The following is a 22,910-nucleotide window of genomic DNA, read 5'->3' on the forward strand; positions in this document are numbered from 1 at the left end:
TTTGTGCTGCCAACTGTTAATCAATAGTTCTGACATAATATCATGCATTACTTCTCCTGACAAATTATTTTAAAAAGTAGGGTAATATCTATTTAAGCAGGTAGAAAATTAATGTGTGCAAATTTCTTTGAGAATCACACAGTTTATCCAGTTAAAAACAATGAGTCCTCCACTTTTAGTCAAAATATTTGCCTCTCCACCTTTTAAGACATAAATTTAGAGACATCTTTCACAACTGAATAAACCAAAATTCCAATACCAGCAGGTCTAGCAAGGGAAGAATAGGGTTTAGTATACCTTTAAGTAAACAAAAAAACCAAACAAATAAAAAGCTACTAGCTAAGCCAAAAAATTAAATGCCAAGAAAAAAAATAATAATCACCTTTACAGTTCCTTAATAATTTCCACTGAATTATATGTATTTGAACTACATCTTCTGACTGATATTTTCACTTAAGTATTTGACAGAGGGAAGCTGGAAAACTTGCTATGATGAGAAAGCATTGATTTGTGGCTGTTCTGCACTAATGGCTTCCTAGGGACTAATAAAATAAGTTACAACCTAATAAAATGACTGATCTTTCATTCAGGATAACAATGAACCTTAGCTGCCAAGTCAAGTCAGACCCATTATTCTAAATGACAAGCCAAAAAGGCAAAGCAGAAGTCACATACTTCCCATCAACGCAATATATTGTTATACAAGAAAATCTAAATTCCTCAGTCCTAAGAAGAAATTTTAATATATACATAGCTGTGGCATACCTACTGGTACATTCTCCCTTCAGGGTACTAATTCCACAAACAATACAGCTAACATCCAACAGAGAAGCTTTTGAACAAATGATGATAATATAGCACTACGCAAGTTAAGAGATTTAAGGTTCTGTGTCTTGGTATTGTGAAAACAGTGGTACCAAGTCAGATCAAATATATATCTTGTCCATTTTCCTATCGCAAACTATAAATATAAAAAAAGTAAGAGCAGGCAATTCAACATGATAAACTCCCCAATGCTATTCTAGCCTCTGGGACTTCCTGAGCTAGATAAGTTTGCATGCCATCAGAAACCAACTGGCTTTGTTTTCCAAAATTATCCAGTCTTCCCTTGAACCCATATAAACTTTTGACATCCACAATATGCAACTAGCTTCACAGGTCTGCTACACAGCAACTGAAGAACCATCACTTGTTCCTTCTGAACCTGGAGCCCACTAGTTTCCTCTGATATCTCAAACTTCCTGTACTGGAAATGAAAGATAATCTAACCTTGCAGCCCTTATTCATAACACTGAATTTACAGACCTCTAGCCCAACAGCTATTAAGCACTCTCTTTCTAGATTGAAGAGTCCTACTATACTCAATTTTTAACCATTCAGCCTCTGTTCTGTAACTCTAATAATCTCTTTTTGCCTTCTTTAGGCATCAATATTGTACACAGCATTAACGACATGGGTGAAAAATGGATTTATACAATGGCATAAGTATGTTCTCTGTTTCACTATGATTTTCCCAGTAATTCCTGGTACTTGGTTTGCTTTTTTGATCACTGCTAAGCACTGAGCTGCCATTATCATGGAACTATCAATGATAAGAGGTCAATCTTTTGGTGGGTGATCAAATCACTTATCAAAAAAGCATTAATAAAAGAAAAGGTTTAAAAATTTGAGGATAGGATTCTTCAGCTTTAGTTACAATCATTAGCAGCCAGATAACAATTTGGGTTACAAATATCTAAGAAAATCACGTTTTAAAGACATCATTTTAAAGAGATTAGAAAATATGTTATTTAATTTCAGGTTACAGTAAATTACTTTGTTAAATGTAATTAATTTACCAAAGGGAAGGAAATGCTCAACAAAACAAAGGCCTTCCAGAAATAGGTTTTCAGGAGCAGCAAAGTATGAAACCTTCAAAACAGATGAATTCTAGGAAAACCAGAGGCAACAGGGTTTTGACATTTCGAGTCTCAGGGTTCTGCAAAACTCTTCAGTTACTTCTTTATTGCATTTATTCCCAGAACTAATCTGATACTTGTTACACACTTGTGCCATGTCTATTTAGAGCATTTTCAGCAAAGAATCTCACAGGAAAAAAAGGATAAAGCCTTCCATGTATGAAAGAGATTTATCATTATTATATGAAGTAACCTTTAGTAATAAATTATAACTATGGGATATTAAATAGTATTACAAATTGCTTGTAAATAGTAGAAATATCACCTCTGTCAAAATTTCATCTGCTGAGCCTATCAAAGTCACTCTTCCTATGATTCCCATTACAACACATTTTCTTGAGTCAAATTTATATCCCCTGTGGAATTTTTCAGCAGTTTGAAAAGGAAACAATTAAAAAAACCCTAACTTACATGGTAAAGACATCAATAACATCTCCTGCAGCTCTTGTCATCTCGAAGTAGGTTTGCAGAATGTTGACAGTTCCTGAAAGTGCTTCATGTCCACAACCACAGAACAGCGCGACTCCAGCATACAGCAGGATGGTAGCAATCAAAGATGCGTAGGGGATACCACCCAGGCATTTGATGCAACACTCGAAGCACCCTACATGAAATAAAGTTGTGTTTTAATATATCAACAAAGTAAAATGTAAGCTTTTTCTTTTGAGAAATACTTTTGAAAATTGAAGACTGCAGTCCAAAGAGAGATTAGGTCAAGTATAACAACCCATAATGTCAGAAAATCTGGAAAACGACACAGATTAATTCAACTTCTGAGTTTCCTCAGTTGCTACTTGACCTATTAAATGTAGACATGACATCTAATTAACATGAAACATTAAACAATTTCTTGTACAGCGTCATTTTTTTACTCAGAGTAGGTTACAATATCAATCCTAGGTTATACCTATAGTCACAATTCCTGTTGCTCGCCTATCAGATTAATGAGGAGGATCCTCAATAACAGGAAAACCACCAAAAAAGGATATCCAGTTCAATTTCTTCCATCACCACAGGTTTATTTCATTTCTTCATCTTTACAGTGCTGACAACAGAATTGCTTCTGCCCACAGCACCAATTCTTTGTGCACCATTTGAAAACCTCACAATAATAAATTAAGATATCCACTAAAAAAGCACAGAATTAGAAACAATTATAGAAGTTGAATTTTCTCTCAATGTATTTTACCCTGTCCAATGTTTCTTAAGTGAGGCCAATTGCTTTTGAGTTATACAAGGCCAATCTTTTGTCCAGCCTTCAGAGTGTTTAAACCAATGCCTTGTTCCCCAAAAAAAACCTTTCCCCAGCAAGGGTGCTCAAATTTCTGGGACTACCATGCATAGTTTGTCAAGCAGTTTCATGAATGGAGCATCTCTGACTCTCCCAAATAGTGACCACTCCCATAGTGAGGCACTCCCATGCCCTTCTGGAAGAGCAGAGAAGGCAGAAACCACTGGCTGAGGGAAGGAAAAGATGCATCGACTCAGTAGCCAGAAGTTTTATTTTTCCTAAGCATTACCAGTTTATGACAAAAAGGATTTGGATAGAAAAAAAGTGTGGCCTATAAATTTTAAATGCTTATACAGACAATACCGAATTAAAAATTACTTATAAGATATTCATCAGCTGTGAGTCAATATATTTTAACATGCTCCAAAAGCTTTAGGCTAAGCTAAATCACAGCAATACCAGAGATGTATTTAAAAAAACAAACAAAAAAACCCAAACAACAACACAAAAACCCAAACAAATCAAAAAGGCACAAAAATACCATTCTCTAAAGAAAGTACATCTTTTTTTCTTGAAGTCCATGTAGCCTCTACACAATTTTGTATTTTGTCCTTTAAGTTAGTAAGTTCTCATTTTCTTTAACCTCAATAGCCAAAGTACTAATTTCCTCTCTGGCTGTTCAAACATCTATTTTCTGCTTTTAATGAACAAATATCAATCTGTCATACATATATATATATATATACATTGAGCAGCTATTTATACACAAGACTCTCTGAAGATAACAGTTTAAGCCATTTTCAAATATATACACATTCTAGTTAAATAGAAACCTCTATTGATATTTTGTAAATACAAGTACTACAAAAGAGTATTTAAACTGCTCGATAATTTCTGTGAGAAAAACATAATTGAATATACTAAACCTGTACAAGACAGACTTCAAAAATCAGGGTCCCAACTATGTATAGCTGTATAAAACAGAAAGAAAGATACAGCTTGAGACTACTTTTAAGGACAAATTACTGTATCACAGCCAACTGTAAAATACCAAATGCAAAATGTACAAATCCATATACTTTGCTGCCAAAGTCTTACTAAATAACCTGTTTACAAGCCACCCAACTCCAGCAGCCATCACACACCTACATGGATGCAACACCTTTCCCTCTTCTAATACTTTGGTAAGAGCATTTTATGGTTTTTCCCTCTCTAAGCCTATGTGACACTGGTTGAAGGATATGTGACACTGGTTGAAGGATATATCCTCCTTGCAGTTCGCATCATCCGATTATACTGACAGTAGGTAGTTTTCCTATTCAGCAGCACTGGGCTTTAAATGTCCAGTGATCACTTTGTGTCTTTCTTCAGTCATTTGTTAGAATACAGGGGTTTACCCCCAGGAAGTCTGTGGGCTTTCCATCAGGGGGAGGTCTTTGGAACAGACTAGGAAAATATATAAATGTGTAACATCTTGGAGTAATTTGGAGTAACTAATTCTGCATGCAGATAAATACAGGAAATCTCTCATAATTCCTTCAGTCCTGTTTTCCAAGACTACCCCTAACAATAACTGTAGTTAATTCCTCAATGTTTAAAAGCCTACACAAATACTAGAAAAGGTTTCTTCACTGGAAAATTTGCTGTCTAAAAGGCATAAAAATAAGAAATATACATTGAAAATATTCACATTGAACAAGGACTGCAGGGACATACATAGTTGCATGACATCAGTTTATCACAAAATGCCCACTTGTCATTTTCAGAACAAGGTAACAGCAGAAAAAGCCTCAGGAAACTAGTAATGCTGTACACCTGTCAACATTATATGAAAAAGTTAAAAGGGGGGGGGGGAAGATAACAGTAGAGTGATAATGGGAGTGATGTATCAGAGCCTGAAAAATCAAAGATGAAAAAATAAAGTAGACCTAAGTATTTACAGGGACATATGAACTGTAGGGAGAGTATTTCTTAATATTGCAGTAGCTTGGGGCCTGGAGGTAGAAGAGAGATTGTGTTAAGATTTCTTTATCACCTTCTGAGACAGGTAAAGTGGCAGAGAGAAAGTTAAAGAAATGACAATTCAGAACAAAAATAGCTAATAATCTGAAGCAGAATGAATTTCATTAAGGACACACTTGCATATTACTGTTGTATTTAATAGTGTGAGCATTTTTATCTGGAAGGAGCTGGCTGTGCACTACCTCCTAAAGCTGCTGTACCTCACCCACTAGGTCCAGTGAGAGTTGAGCACACAATCAGATGTCACACACTACACCAAAATTCAGGGTCAGCAATATTACTTTAGCTTTATTATAGTGAAACAGTGTAATAACGTAAAACAGGATAAGGTAAAAACAGTATAATACCATAAAGTGATAAGAGATGTAATAAGGTGCAATCCAATGGAAAATTTCATCAGAAACATTTTTTTCCCCAATAGTTTTAAAATTTGAAAAGTAACTGAAACAGATTTATAGTTTGTAAAGAAAAAGTGCTTCTATTCCTCTCTCACCTTAGAACTGTTCATGTTAATAAGCCATTGATGGAAGCTTTTAATAGCAGTATATTTTACCAATTCAAAACCTTTTCACTCATACAAAAATTATTGGAAAAAATTCCTCCAACCATAAGAAATTTACAAATAATCAGGTATTTTCAAGGCCTTGTTCATTTATTCAACTCTTCCATAGGCCTAGTACCTTTCTCACTGCTTTCTTCATGAGTAGCTCTAGAGTTTTCAGTGCTGTCAAATCAACTCAAAACTAAAGAAAATCAGTGAACTGGGACTAAGATTTTAAAATGGATATCACACATTGTTCATACTCCACAGAAGGTAAATGTGCTGTAGGTAACACTTGCTCAAGTTCTTTTCTTTCAGCTCTTCCGTATGTGAAAATAGCTGTTTAATAACAGAACAATATAAATGCTATTTTAACTTGCACAATGATATTAAACTACCGGTACAGAACGTGACTCAGCTGTGCAATGTGTGTATACATCTCTGTGAGACAAACAGTCATTCACAACTCTGAACACCATCTTCATAAGGCAGTTAAAACATACAGCCCCAGAAATAATTGCTAGGAAAGATAAAAAAGATTGTATGTTCCTTTGATGTTTGTTTTCATCTGCAAATACAGGTTTCAGTAACTTTCAAACAGTTCACTCTGAACAATAAGCCTTCACAATAACCTTGGTGTAATATAATTCAGCATTTTCTGGTTTTATTTTGCTTATGTTTACTGATATTTTTTCTCAGATAAAAATCTAGATCTCCTGGGACTATGTATTTTTAAATAAACCATAGGAGGTAATACAAAACACTATTCTTTGTAGCTTTCAACATGAAGAACTGTAAGTTCTTTTTTTTATTATTATTATATTTTATTATAAATCATTCCACAGAGAAAATGTGATAATGAAATACATAGAAGATGACGAGACAATTAATTTTATTTTACATAGGTACAATATAACTCCAAATACTGGCTATATTCAGCTATCAAAATAGTGCACCATTAATGTTGCATTACATAGATCCACTTTCCAGTCAGCAAAGACCTCATAGACAACTACCTCTGCCCTTCCTAGTACAATTATTACTGTCTCTATCAGAAATACTCTTGACATAGGTATATAAACTTCTGCTTTAAAAAGCTCATGAAGTGTTCTTTATACAGCTAAATCTGTGCATACTTCTTCTATGCTGCTTTTTGTGTGCAAGTTTTCTAACAAATCTCCAATTGCACCAGCAAAACATAGGATGACCTCGTCTGTTTATATGATCTCTTCTCTACACTAAGAAGGCAAAAGATTTAGATCAGGAGCAAAAGCAGGAATTGTCCTTGTCATTTACATGCTGGTTATGCACACAAATTGCACTGCAACAATCATTTCTTTGTTGGTGTGTTAGTGATATGCAAACTCTTACATCTCAGTGCAGATCAGGACATATATAAATGACAAATAAAACACACAATCCATTTCTGGCCAGTGCATTAATTTATTTAATTTTTTAGAATTTTTTTTAAGAGAGATTCAGAACCTATATCTCTTGCCACATTAAGCCGTTGAAGTTTAAACAATGATATCATAACCAGCTTCAGAATGCAATTATGGTAATATCTTTTACACAAACTTTTAAGAAAACCCATCCACCCCAGATTTCTATGGAAAAATTAAAATGGCGAAAATAAATATTAAAAAGAAATATATTAAAAATAATAAACCGAGAGAATACAGAAAGATTTTCTGGTTTTGCTTTTTTCCTCCTTTGCAATGAATTTTAAGCTAGAACATCTAGGATGATTAATCACATAACTACATCTTCAATGCATTACTGATTAATCACAGATAATTACATCTCCAATAGGAACAAGTACCTCTGAAGATCATATAACATTTTAATGATATTTTTGCTTAACTTATTTTTCTTTAAGATTTTTCTATCTAATATTAGGAGGCAGGACAGCAGACCCTAAGCAAAATGTAAGAGAACTAAACTTGAAATGGAAAACAAAATAAGAAAATCTTCTGTGTCTTCTATGCCTCTCTAGGCATGCATTTTTTCATTTCTAAATTTGTACCACTTGTCACACAGCTTTCACGGCCAATCGATTCAAATACAGTTTCACAGACCATCATGAAACGTGCAGATTTAGTTCTGAATTTGATTAAGCTATCCTTAACCTCATGAAGTCAAGCTACCGTTATGTAATATTTTAATTGATAAATACATCCATCAAAACAGATAGTACTGAACAAAGAGCAGTAATTTTACCTAGATCTAGTACCAACAAAGTCCCAAATTTTTCAACATGCGGCATGACTTCCTGATCTGAAACTGTTCTCCAAGGCATCATAGCAGAGCAACAGGCAAAATCCAGCTCCCTTGATATTGTCCCAAGTACAGAAGACAAATAAAACATTTGAGATGTAGTTTAACAAATAAGGGTAAAGCAACATTTGGAAATTAACCAGCAAAGATCATCCTTGTACTGTAATCTGAAAAAACTGTTCAAGAGGTGCCACATACACATCCCACATGATTGCCCTCTAACTGTGTGCTAGGATCATTCCCTCTACACTCCCACCCTCCACCATTTTACAAGATCTTCTGGAATTTAGAGGAAAACTTTACCACCTTGCTATATGAACCAGTAACAACTAAATTACCTTTCTTATTCTTGTTCAGGAGTGAGCTTCTAATTTAAATTAGCTTTCCCTGAGAATGTTTACCATTACAGAATTACCTAGCAAGCAACAAAATTTACCACAAAATGAATTCTGAAATACTAGCTGTTAAGACTACAGTGGAAAAAGAAAGAGATAACAGTATTTTATTAAACTGTTATAAGCAACATGATGTGTAGAAGAGTAGAATAATGCCCACAGAAAATCTCAAAAGGATATTCAGGGAAAAGGACAACTAATTGCAAGAAAATACAAAACAAATATGCAGGTATTATCATAACACCTTAAATTCTGTATCATTACTGGATCTACTTTGGCTTGTTATCTTCTTAGTGTGATTGGATGTCAGCTAATACTAAAATCAAAATGTTATTCTTTAGGCCTTTACAGTCATTCTGCAATTAATAATTGCATCAGCTGCTGCACTCAACATGGGACCAAGGCTAAGAGGAATTATAGAAAGACTTTTGCTTATTTACATGCAGAATTTCGCAAACTAAATTGAAATACCTAAGATTATGCATTCTCACAACTACTATAATTTATGTTTGCTAGCAAGAATCCCACTGGCCAAAACGACAACTTTAACCAGGGAGGATACAGTTTGGTTATGCTGGATCTTGAAGGTAGCTCTCACAAACCTATCCCTTCATCAGATGTCTGCCTTTATATTATTTTGCATTAAAAAAAAATGTCGCATAAATCATCTTTGTGCACTGGTTTTGATAACTTTGTTACCCAAGTGAGATATGATGGATCAACATTTCAGCAGCCTGCAACCAGAAGTCCCCCTCTGTAGAAATACATCTCATCCAACAATAAAGAAGCAAAAGATTTCCCTTTGCAACACCCATCCCGACTGACTATGCTCTCATTCTCTAACTTATAGAAAGTTTCAGTTATTGAAAGAACATGGTTTCAGTTATTTGGATGGTGTTGAGATTATCTCACCATGGATGTGGAAAGCCACCACATACATAGGCCCCACACACAAGCCAACAATAATAACAATAATATAGCAGCATAAAAATCCACAATTTTCTGTCATGTTTATTACTGTTTTGTCTTCAGGTTATACAGAAGTTATAGCAACATAAAAAGTTGTAAAATCTTTAAAAGATGTTTCAAAATAATAAAAAAAAGAATATAAAAATAACATAAGTACAATAAAGTGGTCTGAAAATGGAGCTTTAAGGGACTGCACAAACTGAATGTGTAAGTGAGGAATCCTTTAGTAAGAAAAGACGCAATTTTATTGCCACCTTTAAGAACTGATGACTTCGTATGTGGCTAAATGCTGTAAAAGGTGAAACTGAAGCAATAAAGGTGAAATATTTGGTCCTTCAGTATAATTTTAATTCCAGAAAATATTTTTAATGTTGTCTGCAGTCATTAAAGCAAAAGAAATACAGTGTTCAAAAGGTAAGCAACCTAGCTTAGTTCAGTTCTATCTAGCGCTTTTTTCTTAGTAGGCTCACAGAAATAAAATTGAAATAATCAACTGCTTATTTACTCTAACTTGTATGAATATAAGATCGTTCTGCACATGTACTAGGAAAGTACAGACTTACAAATACATTGTTGTAAAAAGCTGATTTCCTAAACTAATTTAACTCAATTATTTGAGAAATTTTAGAAATATTTTTATTCTTATTAATAGAACATTTTTAGAAATAAGAACAGCTTAGGTCACTAGTCCAATGTGATTTCACGTGTCTCATGGAATTCAACTCTTTCTTTTTCTTTTTTTTTCTTTTTTTTTTTTTTTTAAGTTGGCAAAACCTCCTGGCAGCTGCACCAATATTTGTTAAAATAGAAAATTGCATAGTAAAGTATTTTTTTTCAATGGGAAAACTACTATGACCTTCAAAGACCCACTTTACAAACTGATTTACAAATACCTTTTTTTATTCTTAGTGAATATATAAATTGTAATGTTCTTTCTATTCATGATTATTTTCATTCAAAGTATGGGGTTCTGTAGATTACACAGCACTAATAAAATAGAGTACATGACACAAAATCCTTTCCATCCTTACTCTCGTGTTGACATTCTCTTGTTCTGATTAACAGATAACAATAACAATTGAACATGAACAAGGGCAACAGAACTCGTGAATTTTGTTCACTGCTTAAAATTAGCTATAATTTCATGCAGAACTGTCCCTTGCTTTTATTAAGTACCCAAAATTCCAGTTCAAACTGTAATATTTAAAAATCTGCATTCACTAGAGAAAAAACTTAATTCAGCCAGATCACTAACAACCCATCATAGTACCTTCTGTATCAGAAATATAATTTAGATTTGCATTTTCATCATATGCATTAAACACATTTCTTCAGTTATATTCAAGGCAATTAAATCTCAAATTGATTGCTTAAATGGGTTCCAGATAATTCCATTTTAATGCACAGTGGTAGTATTATGAAATACAGTACCTACAGAGAAGAAATGTTATTTCAAGAAGACTGCAATAGAGTAACACTGAGCTATTCAAACAACTATATTTAACAAATCCGCCTTGCAGAGAGATCTATAATTTCTGTGTTAGCATCACCTAGTATAATAAACTTTCAAAGCCAAATCAAAGATGTATTTTATATCTGAACTAAAGTATATTAAAAGTAATTTTTCAACTAATTTTAAAGACACATCTAACTTAAATAAATATGCTTTTAATTCTCATCAAAGCAGATACCATGGCAACTTAACAGCAAGTAAGAGGAGGTCCTCTCTTTCTCTTAGATTAGGAGTCTCATGTATGTACTTACTTATCCCACAAGATACCAAACATGCTTCTGTTTTGTTCCATCCTTCTTAATTGCACTGAAATCTGGAGAAAAACAAAAAGGTCTACTCACAGCCTCTTTTCCTGTGTAACTGAAACACAGCTGGATGTAGATAAATATACATATATTTATATATATACACACACTTCTATTATCATGCCCAATATGGATCAGAATTAAATAAAAAACATATCTGTTGAATATAACTATAAAAGTAAATCTGAATTAACCAGCACATACGATAATTTCATCCCATATTTCATTGGTCATACTTCAGCAATAATCAGTGACAGGAGTACAAAAAATTCATCTTCTGTCATACTGGGCTGTACTCTTTTAGCCACAATCAAACAGCTTGTTGACTTCCTCTGTTGCACCAGAGTATTCTGCCAAAGCATTTGTTGTACTTGGATAACTTTCTAATAGATGATGAGAACTGCTAGATATCATACATTAATACAAGAGCACGGAGAAGCAATCCACCTGATTAGTACCTTTTGGCAGGACGCAGATCTAAGCTGTTGTGACAACAGAGAATCAGTGGCTTGGCAGTAAAGTCTCATCATGAGCCACGATCAAAGGTCTACATTTCACATAGTGAAGGTACATTCCAAGCTTTGGCAGTGGCTGCACAACATCCCAAAGAGTACTTTGCATCTCTTTCCTACTCCATAACTCTCAACAACACAGGGAAGCTGTCTTGGATCGACTGCTTGCCAATCAGACAGGAAACTATCTTTTTCATTACTTTCTTCTTCTTTGATGGACAGGTAAATGATCATCCTGCCTGCTGCATGGTTCCTCTAAGGTATCAGTGCCACCTTTCCCAGCCCTGTCAATTATAATTCTAACAAAGAACTAATTTAAGCAAAAACCTCTGGCTGCACATCTCACAGCTTGTCAAATAAATTGGCTCAGTTACTATTTAGGTACCTACACAAGGCTCCATTTAGGAAGGTATTGAGCATGTGCTTGACTGCAAACATGTGGCTTGTCTCATCAACTTAAAATCAAATTAACACTGTAACTTCAAAAAAAAAAAAAAAAAAAAAAACAAACAGAATATGGGGCAGATAGCCGGAACTAGGTGACATCATACCACAATTATTTCCAAATAGTACAGCCTCACCCTATAATTGAATTCATTTTTTTCTTGAGTAAGCACTTTAGGGATGGGTTTAAGCCAAGGTTTGGTGCTTTTTTTCTTTAATTACTTTGTGTGTCAAGCCCCTTATGAAACACTTTCCATCCCCTTGCCCTTTTGTCCCTGCCAGCCACCATCATTGCTGTTGTTCCTTAAGCCTGCTTATATTGTTTAACAGTTGTATTGTAGAAGTAGCTGCAAAATTTAGTAAGAATCAAATGATAGCTGGCTGTGCTATATCAAGAACAATTATAAAAGTGGATACAATCTGGCTTGGACTTTTCTTACTAAGTTTTAGACACCAGTACACAACACCTTCATCGTTTCACATTTGTATAAAAAACTTTACATATGTGATATTTATAAATGCCCACACTGGTTTTGTTTATCTGTGTCCAAGTGGGTAATGCTTCTGGTGAGAGAGGAAGTGATTATTAAGTGAAAACATTGGAAGGGGGATCTGTACATGATTGAGAAGATCTTTCTTTTTACAGATACTGTTACAGCTTGAGATGTAAACTACTGCAACTTTTACAGACAAATTATTAATTAAAATACTTTATGTATATACATGGAAAAACTTACACATTCACCCCTTTGAAAGAAACTACGAATAGAAACAAATACTCATATTTGAGGGACATTGATGACTATGACAATATAGAGAAAACTGCATTGTGATTAGCTGTTAGAGACTTCAGTACATTAGGTTTATTGCTTTTTAATGAGACAAATCTTAATCTAGCAGTTAATACATAATAATGACAGAGCAGTCACTGCCTAAAATACAAATCAGTCAGGCGTAACACAGTCAATCTTTGCAATCTAAAAAAAACCTGCTGGCTGGTTTCACATGGACATTTGTCAGCTTCAAAATCACTCTAAAGCTAAAGGGACAGGAATGAAACAAACTAGCTGCACAAATGTGATACAAATAAAGAAGAATTTGGTCAATTAATTCAAATGGTTTGCCCATTACATGAACTTTATATATCATATATCCAAGATTTGTACATTAAATAAAGTAACAACTTGTTATTAAATAGGTCATAAATACATTATATGCATGAATAATGCATAGATGATGATTGAAACTACTATAGATGTTTATAATTATATTTTTGATCTGCTGGAAACAATAATAGTTTGTACGAACACTGATTCTATGCAACATTTAGTACTCTCACTATAAAGCAAATGACAATGCCATGGATCATAAAACTAGAAAATAGCTACCCTTTTCAGCCCTCTTACCTGGAGTTCAAAGAATCAATCCCTCAATCCTTCTTCTCAGCCTTGAACAGAGCTATTTCTCCCAAATTGAAAACTACTATGAAGCATGTACTGAAAGGTAATTTTGAAGTAATTTTTGCTCATTCACAAATAGACTGAGTTACACTGGGCTTTAAGCCACATCTTTTTTCTTTTTTTAGTGGATTATCCAGATCTTGCAAACTCAGAAAACATTCCTCCATGAATCTTCTGTGCAATCATCTGTTTAATTGGAACATTCTACAAACCTCTTACACATTTAATGGTATTTATGGTTTTAAGCATCCTGATTTTAGTGACAGTAGCATCCTCTTTTTTTCAGGTGGTGGAACAGAGGAACAAACAGGTTATTTGCCAAGTGAGTTTTCAGTTTGGTAGTCAGAATAACATTAACATGATTTCTCAGAATATTTACATTTATATAGCTCTTTATATAATCAAAACACACTTTACTGTTATCATTTCCAGTTGTGTGTACTTAACACTCAGAAATGACAAAAATACAATTAGAGGTAAGTTGTGAATACTTTGATCTTAGGAAATTTTCCAGCAGCTGCGCAGGACATAGTGGCAAGAAGTAAATTAATAAAATATCAAATATTAAGTTGCCTTAAATGATCTCTTTTGCTTTACAAATCTTTCCACTACTGAAGTGGGCAGGTTGTACAGATGTTAGCTAACAGCAGTGAAATTCTAGAACCCAAAAATCCTGGGCTCTTGGACATGGTAGTAATGAAAACCCTCTTTTATTTGGCATTGCATAGCCCTTGCTCTTTATTCTACATCATATGCAGCTTCTGATCCTATGTCCTTCTGTTTTACATCACTTTTATCTCAAAAGCCTCTCTTTGACTTCATCTGCACCTCTTAGTCTCAGGCTGTCTTCATCCTGGGTACTCATTGCCTTGAATACCTATTTGTCTGAGAAACAATCAAAGCAGATAATCTTGCTCGTTCTCTTCAAATGTTTTGGGGGATGAGCAGCGGGAACACAGTGTCACCTTCCTCTTCTCGTCCTTGTTCTAGCTATCAAATTCCACCACCCCTCTCCAAGGTACTGAGATGAACTCAATGAAACAGACATGCACAGGTTGTTATATGTATTTATTACCCAAAAAGGGTAAAATAACTTCAACTAAAGTATCAGAAAGAAGACTCATAAAAAGCTTCAGTCTGAAGTTTTGAATATTCTAAATATTTCTATCTGAAAATAAAACCATAATCTTTTAATGGAAAGATTAGATAACTTGAAGTGACAGTCATATATAAACACCTCAGAAAGAAAAATACAAGAAGAAATAGATGATGATGGGGCAGATAGTCCAAACCTATGAATCTATCAATATGCACTTTTGCAGACATAAATAGAAACAGAAGCATTTGTTAATGAACTCAGAATAAATAATTTAAAGGTATCACTTACTCAGTGCAAATTTACACATTCACTTTTTCCATTAATAACAACTTTAAAGATACAGATCGTAATCAAAGTCTCTATGGACCACTATGCTACGTACTCTCTGAAGCCTACAATTAATAATCTTAATAATATCAAACTGATTTTTTTTTTACTGGAACTGAGTTGTCAACTTCTATTCTACCAAGATCTCCAGTTAAGTTATGGTGGTTTTTTTTAACAGAAACATCTGCAGTAGCCAACTTCTATCAGCTTCAAAAAGACTGTAAATTTAAAACCTAAGCTATCTCCCACTAGAGTTAAACAGTGTTTATTACTGACCCCAGCAGGAACAGAAATCTCAGCAAGTATTCACTGAAGTGACAATTTTTAGAGTAAATGAATGAATAACTGTATCAGGAAAAATGACTCTCAACCAGACAGATTAGAATCTAGTGAAAGATCAATCTGCATTAAGCATGCATTCCATTTTCACTCTCTACATAGAGTGGAAAAAGCATTTATTCTTGTATATTGAAATACTAAAAGACATTTACAACTAATATATGTGAGGCAGACAAGAAAATTCCGTTTCAAGAACACAGACTCTGAAATCATGTTTCATATTACACTTGCTCAACTGCTGCTTCGCCATGACTTTTCTTTCTAGTTTCACAAAGGCTCACCTGCAAGACACTTAACTTCAACTATTTTCATTAAAATTTATACTTTAGTCAAAATTCAAGCTAGATAGGATGCTGAACATCACTGACAAATCTTAATTTAATAGTATAATAAAATACAGATTAATAAATCTTAATCTTTTCTATTTAAATATTCTGAGATTTTTTTTTCCTTCCCCTAGGTTTTTTTACTACTCTTTCTTCAATGATTTTTTTTTAATTTTTTTGAAGGATGACTGCTGCACAAAATTAGTGTTCTACTAACTCTGTGCTTTCTTGAGCCTTTTGACATAGAAGCAAGGCTTATTTTCTTAGCCAAGGTAAACTGAAGGATGAGAAGGTAATAGGTAACACTGCAAAGAGTTTTTGAAGATCACAGAATGTGAAACACAATTAAAAGCATGACAGGCTTTTTGTTTTCATGCCAGAAATCTACGGCTAGGGAACTATTTTTAAGACAGGCACATGAAAAATTTAAAAAAAAAAATCTGTGAAAGAGCAAAGGTAAGAAAAAGCAGGAAATATTTAAACAATAAAAGTAAACCTGCCATTTAACATTTTTATCATAGTAGTGACAGACATCTACAAATTATTTTAATCATGAATTATGAGGCCAAGAAGACAACATACTTCCTATACAACCTAACCCTCACCTAAAACTGCATTAGGACTGTAACTTACGGCTGAATAGCTTTTTAGAAAGAAACCAAGTATTGATTTATGGATTTCAAATGGTGCAGAATGAAACATATCTACAGGTGATTTGCTTAAAATATGAAATTACAAGACTGTGTGAAATGCAGCAGTATACTGATAGCCTGAAGAGATTTAATTTCATCCTCCACTAGCTGAATCTTCCAACGCCCTTGTTTAAAGTGGGAAATGCCTGCAGTAGTTAAGTACAGTTTATGTTGGCTTTAGAATGCTTTTTTGTTAAAATTTTTATTCTTTTTCCCAAATTCCAAATACCAAGGAAAGTAAACATACATTAAATAGAAAAAGACAGGTCAATCCTGAAATAAGAAAGCATTGCCCAGAAGCTACAATCCATGATGACTAGCACTCATTTATCACGTATCTCTTATTCTGCTGGTTTGCTCTTCAGCAGGGGAGCTCTGTAGTTTTTCAGTTATGCCACTGTGATGGGATCTGCTCTAATCTCACATTTCACAGCCACAAGTATCTACCTTCCTGTAAATTATTTCACTAAAGCAGTTCCAGAAAAAGAAATCAAACAAAACAAAGTAAAAAACAAGAAGCCAATATATCATATTTAGAAAGAATTCATAGATATAATAAAACAAGTTCAAAAGAAAATTTCACAAAAGTATTAGGCCTTTGGCAGTGACAACAAAGTATTTTAAATTTTATTATGTAAAATTATATGTAAGATTTATATTGTATTTTCTTTATTTAAAAGATTTGTGGTTATTTTATTATGGTTAAACAACGAAAATTTCCAAGTAGTGTGCTAGTTTGTCTTTGGGATACAGATGATTTTTCTCATACCCTGAAATGGCTTGAGCTTAAAAGCTTTCTAATGTAATATATTATCTTATCAAATATACTGGTAATTTAAAGCAAGGTCACTACAGAAAGTGAACAATAGCTGCTTTAGGAACACATAGTTGGTATTACCATACAAAAACTGGGCATTTGTGTTTTTTACAGCAGTGGTTTTTACCTAACATTACTGTTGTAAGTCTCGTGGTTACTATGGTCAAATAGTACTTGGTGAATACTAAATTTGTTTTCATTTTATTATCTTCAATTTGTAAGTCTACTAATTCATTCAGTAAACGTGAACTGAATAACTAACTCCTATTTGATAAAGCAGTTTAGCATTGTGTCTAATTTTACTTTTTTTAAAGTCTTTTCTTTTTTTAGAGGAAAACATGCAAAGTTTTACACTAAAATTAAAGTCACAATAGTTGTAAACCACTACTGTTATTTTAAACTTGAATCTGTCAAAATTAATCCATTGCAGCCTTTGCACACTAATTTAATTAGGTTAGCACAGTTATCTCCAGAAGTAAGCCTTTTAGTATTTAATAAAGGTCACAGTCTCAGGAAGTCTTATAGAGCTCCTGTACAGTCTTTTCATTGTAACACTGTGATGAGTGATCCTGGGAAATAAAAAATAAAAAATACAAAAGTGAAAAGGTCAACAGACAAAAAGGTTTGAGACAAAAAAAATCAAAACAAGCACAATTGAAGGGAAAAAAATTGTTAATGTAAAGATATGTATCTATATGTATCCATACATATCCATATGTATTTATCCGTAAATATTAATATAATTTAATTTAGGTTAAATTCTTGTTTTTTAAAAAAAAGGTAACTAGAGAGTTCATCTTCTCTACTCTATCAGTTTTGATATCTATTTCATTTATGTCTAGGTTTGGGAATGCAGAGATGAGTCCTTCCTTCTGGGATCTCACGTACACCTTTGCAACATCATTATTCCAAGGCACACCCCTGCACCCGCATTTACATGGGAAAATCCTCGCTTACATATGAGAACAATGCTGAGGAGCACTCAACAGCTGCCACAGTGTGATAAGAGGCCATAGCCAGGATAATCAAAATTGCATTATAGATGAAATTTTGAAAATGGAAGGATCAGCCACACTTGTGACCTAATATCACATTTGGACTGCCACTAGATTTCTTTTTGAGGTATTGCAGAAGCTGCACAGAGCTATACAGTCTGGCAAGAAAGAATTTTGACTACCTTAAGAGGTATTTTGAGCAATGTTTTCACCATCTCACCCCAACCATTGTAAAAGTTGCTGTTCATTAAAACCAATCTGTTGAAAGTGAAATTTCATTTTTCCCAGAGTTTTCAAAGATCATTATTTTTTGTTTTAAAATGTTTTAGCATTGTCAAAAGGATGTCTGAATTTAACCTATTTCTCTTTTTAAATTATTTTTATATTAAAGGAGATTTATATACAGCCAAAATAAAATAATAAAATAAAAAACATACAGATATTTTTTTTATAAAAACAAGTGATTTCTCTGAATTAACAACTTATAAAAGAGACTGAGATCTCAAATCTTCAACTGTTTCAGGACAGAAAAGTTGTATACAGAGCGCCCAACTCACAGTCCTTGTATTTTAAGACACCAAGAAAACAAGACAGGGTCAGACTTTGGTTTATTATGTAATTATCCATTGCTGGTTTTCCCTGATGACTTCTAAACAAAGTATCAAGATTAAGATAACCTTCCTACTTTGCCTCTTGCACTACCTGTTCTGCCTGCAGATACTTGAAGAGTACCAAACTTTCATTTGTAATTACATATATTAGCTGGATCCCAGACAAGCTTATTCTGATACCCTTGCCATTGGGTATGTGGACTATCTCAGCTCTGAATGTGGAACACGGGAAAAAAACCTGAGTGCCCTAAACAACTTACAGGGAGGTACTCAAGGGTTTGGAAGAACACTGTTTTGCAGACCAAATCCTCAATGTATGTCAACTGAAACAGGCTAAAATATTGATTTTTAAGTAAACTGTATCTATTCTGATTAGATGTCAACAACACTGAAGACATACCAACAGTCTGAAGATTAACTGATTAACTATGTGTAAGACAAAAATGATAGTTAATGGCATTCACATTTTGATGACAGTTTGCAACCAGATGTCATAGAAGACAACAGAAACCAGGACACATGTTTTCTATTTAATTTTTTGAAACACTGTTGATTTGAGAATTTCCGTTCTATGAGCAGGATATGATCCAACCTGGAAAGTTACAAATTTCTCTGTTTGGTAAGACATACAAAATATGAGTAAACTGCAAACAACTCATGCATGAAATGTTATGACAAAAATATTTGAATCAGTACCATGCTGATAACATTGCAACGTTGTTGGTATGGATTTATAATGCTATTCCCCTAGTTAACTAAAGCCAAATCTTTTAGTCTTTTTTTATTACACACAGCCAAATCTAACAGCACCTGAGTGCATAAGAATGCATGAAAGTTCTCTGCAAAGCCAATGATCTCCTCCCTATGTGAAGATTTCAGAGCTGTGTACGTTGCACGAAAACATTATCAGGGATCACTATGAAAAACACTCCAGCTGTTATTGTAACAACTATAATTGACTCTAATTCCACACACTGAACATAAATATCATAGGAAATTTCCAAAATTACGCTCAGATAACTGTTAGTCACTCCACTGCATTCTTATAAAGAAGAGAATCCAATATTCAATTCTATTTTAATTTAGAGACCATATCAGTACATTACATGCAATCTCAGGTTTCTGCCAATTGCTTTTCAATCATGGATTAATTGTGAGCCGGCTAGGTTACAGCCACTAGTACAGGGAACAAGAATTCAGCTGCCTCCAGGGATTCCATCTGCTTCCTGGCCCAGCAGAATTCATCCAAAGAGATGATGGAAACAAAATCAATTTGCAGTAAATGATTCCCTTGCACAGCTCCGAAAACTCACTGAACACCGCAAGCAGAGTTGCTTTTTGAATAGCTAGAGAATTCCTGGTGGGCAAATATCAGTGTGGCTGTAGGACTTATGGTCAGGGAGGCAGCTGAGCACTTACTGAGTATATTAAAGGATAAATATTTAGAGTACCAGCAATGCTACAAGATTATCTTAAATATATCACCCCAAAGACTTCACACAGACATTACTAAGAAGCTTCCATACTGAGCATGAAGACACATACAGAAGCTAAAGGCAACATCCTTCTTTTACAGTTACATAATTTCTCATATGCCTTTGCTTATCCTTATTTCAACCTTATACACCAAGAGAAGGTTTACAAAGCCAAAGATATATATCGGGGGGTAGTGGTGTGTGTAAGAATTCTTTTTATTTGCTCTTCTGCATGGAACACACTACCAAAATGTATTCATTAGACTTGAAAATATGAAAATTCAGGCCACCACCAGTGGACTCAACTTTATAGACTACTGAAGAGTCTGAGTAAAGTGAAAACCTCACACTATTTACATAGACATTTGAACAGGATTTCAGTACCCAAAGCAGAAACTGAAGAGTCCCTAAGTGAACCAAGAAACCAGGCAATACAAGATCCAAGGCAATGCAGATGAAATGGACACTACTTTTTTCTTCTGCTAGTAATTTTTGAGAGCACAAATGTTTCTCCTGCAACACAATAGACTAACCTCATAAAAACTTTAAAGGCTTTGAATTCAGAATATAAAAATAATTTTGTTGATTAGTGTTTGTAAAAAGAGACTCAGACGAAAGATGATGTGTTCAAAACATGAACTCCATTTCTGAAATCAGAGAATTACATTCCTGCAGTTTAATGAGATACTGAAGGAAAGTAGCCCAGTGGCCTTCTGAATAAACTAAACATCACCTACAATCACACAAAGTGGCCTCCAGAAACACCTTATTAGAACCAGTAGATACACAACTAGATTCTTTGGAATTTGCACAAGTTTGGACACTGAGCCATGGAAGAATAACTTATCTATAGTAAAAAGCAATTTGCATTATATAAGTAGTTGTACAGCATTAAGAGAACAAATTTCCCCTTAAAGGGAAGTTCCTCTTGAAGAAATAAGCAAAGCAAAATATTTCCATTTTCCATAAAATTGCCAAACATAACATGCAGAAAATTGTACTTGCTGTCAGTATAAAATACTTCCACTTTTTTCTAAACATTTCATTCTAAATTAATGGACAGGTTACTCCCCTTATGTTTGCAAAAAAAAAGTAAATTTCATATGCCTAAAGTGCCAACAAGAAAGCACCAGCAAAACGGGGTCAAACCGGCATGATTTTCATCAGATTCTCAAACCAAATAAACTTTTCTGCAGGTTAGGAAAGCATAAAACCAAGGAGCCTGGCAATACATTTTGCCAAGAAGTTCCAGTAAACTAGGTTAAAAAAAAAATAATGTGCAAGTTTACATCCTCTAATGACAGAAAACTGCTCACTTATACAAAGCACAAATGGCAATAATGTTCATATGAGCTCAACTGAATGACCTTAAAAGACTTTATTCCGTTTTCTGAAATAGTATCTTCTGAAGAAAATCACTGCAGAGAAACACAAGAAGTTCAATATATTACATTAGATTATGATGATGATAAAGAACCTAGGAATCCTTCTAAAAATACATATACCTTCAGACAGCAAGTATACATTTCAGGTCCACTCAACTAACACTTAATAAATAAGTTAAAGACTTCAGAAAATACCTAATGAGGTAGGGCAAGTAGAAAAGAAAACTGCAACACACATAGCAGGGTGCATCTTAAGCCAAACATACTGCATTCTAGTAAAAATCCATTCTTTTTGAGAACAGATGGCATTTCAGCACGGACCAATTCACAGCACTGCTGATGGAAGGTTTTTTGTGGGTTTTTGTTGTTGTTTTGTTTTGTTGGGGGTTTTTTATTATTTTAAACCTTAATACAGTTTCAAAGGCTCCTACCAACAGGCTTCTGACGAACTGTGGTGGCTCCATGGGCTTCAAAATTACACTAAAAAAGGAAGACAGTTCATTTTCTAGATGATGCCCACTCCTACACACCTAAAGTTGGCATAGTGAAGTACTACCAAAACGTTTATTCATGCTTTGCTCCATACACAATTTTTGTCAGAATAAACAGCCAGGGCACTGCCTGAGAGTCTGGTGCAATATTTAGTTGTGGTGCCGTGGTAAGGTATGCTGTTACACACACAGATTCCCAGGCTAAAGGGCTTCTCACGGCCATTACACTGGTGTCCAATGCCAGATGGACCTCAAAAAACCACTGAATATGTTCCAGCTAACTTTTTCTGAGACAAAATTGTACTCACTTATTTTTTGCAAAGAAGAGAAGGGTTATAATTCCTCATTATAAATATATACATAAATTTTATTCTCCTGGTCACACAAAAAAAGGCTAACAGATATTATTTCTGATTTGTGTTCTGGAGACTCTAGGAATGTACTTTATGAATGATAAAGAAAATCTTCAGCTGACTCTCTGCAGCAGAGAATGGATATTTTAAAGGTCATTAGAACACATTACAGGTCCTCATGAGGAGACTACTATTTCTGCAGTCATCAGCGCACTAGCATTATGAAGACAAATACAAATGCAGAAGTCATGTAAGAATAAGATCAGTAAAACACTGACACCAACTAAAACAAATATAAAGCTAACTTGTCACAGTTTGGAGTAGAGCAACGTTGAAATTGCAGAGCCATTATTAATATTTAAAATAATGCTTC

At 34.1% G+C, this 22,910-nt stretch overlaps 1 protein-coding gene across 2 annotated transcripts in view; it reads right to left on the bottom strand.

The window, feature by feature from the left end:
* Positions 1-22,910, bottom strand: part of GPM6A (glycoprotein M6A) — a 139,651-nt gene that overhangs the window by 43,257 nt on the left and 73,484 nt on the right. For both annotated transcript variants that reach the window (XM_056326283.1, XM_056326282.1), the window contains exon 2: positions 2,370-2,562. In XM_056326283.1, the coding sequence (XP_056182258.1) occupies positions 2,370-2,410 (41 nt within the window). In that variant the 5' untranslated portion in view covers positions 2,411-2,562. The remainder of the gene's footprint in view (positions 1-2,369; positions 2,563-22,910) is intronic.

The sequence above is a fragment of the Falco biarmicus genome, chromosome 1 (genome assembly GCF_023638135.1).
Source record: "Falco biarmicus isolate bFalBia1 chromosome 1, bFalBia1.pri, whole genome shotgun sequence".
In the NCBI taxonomy this organism is placed as follows: Eukaryota; Metazoa; Chordata; class Aves; order Falconiformes; family Falconidae; genus Falco; species Falco biarmicus.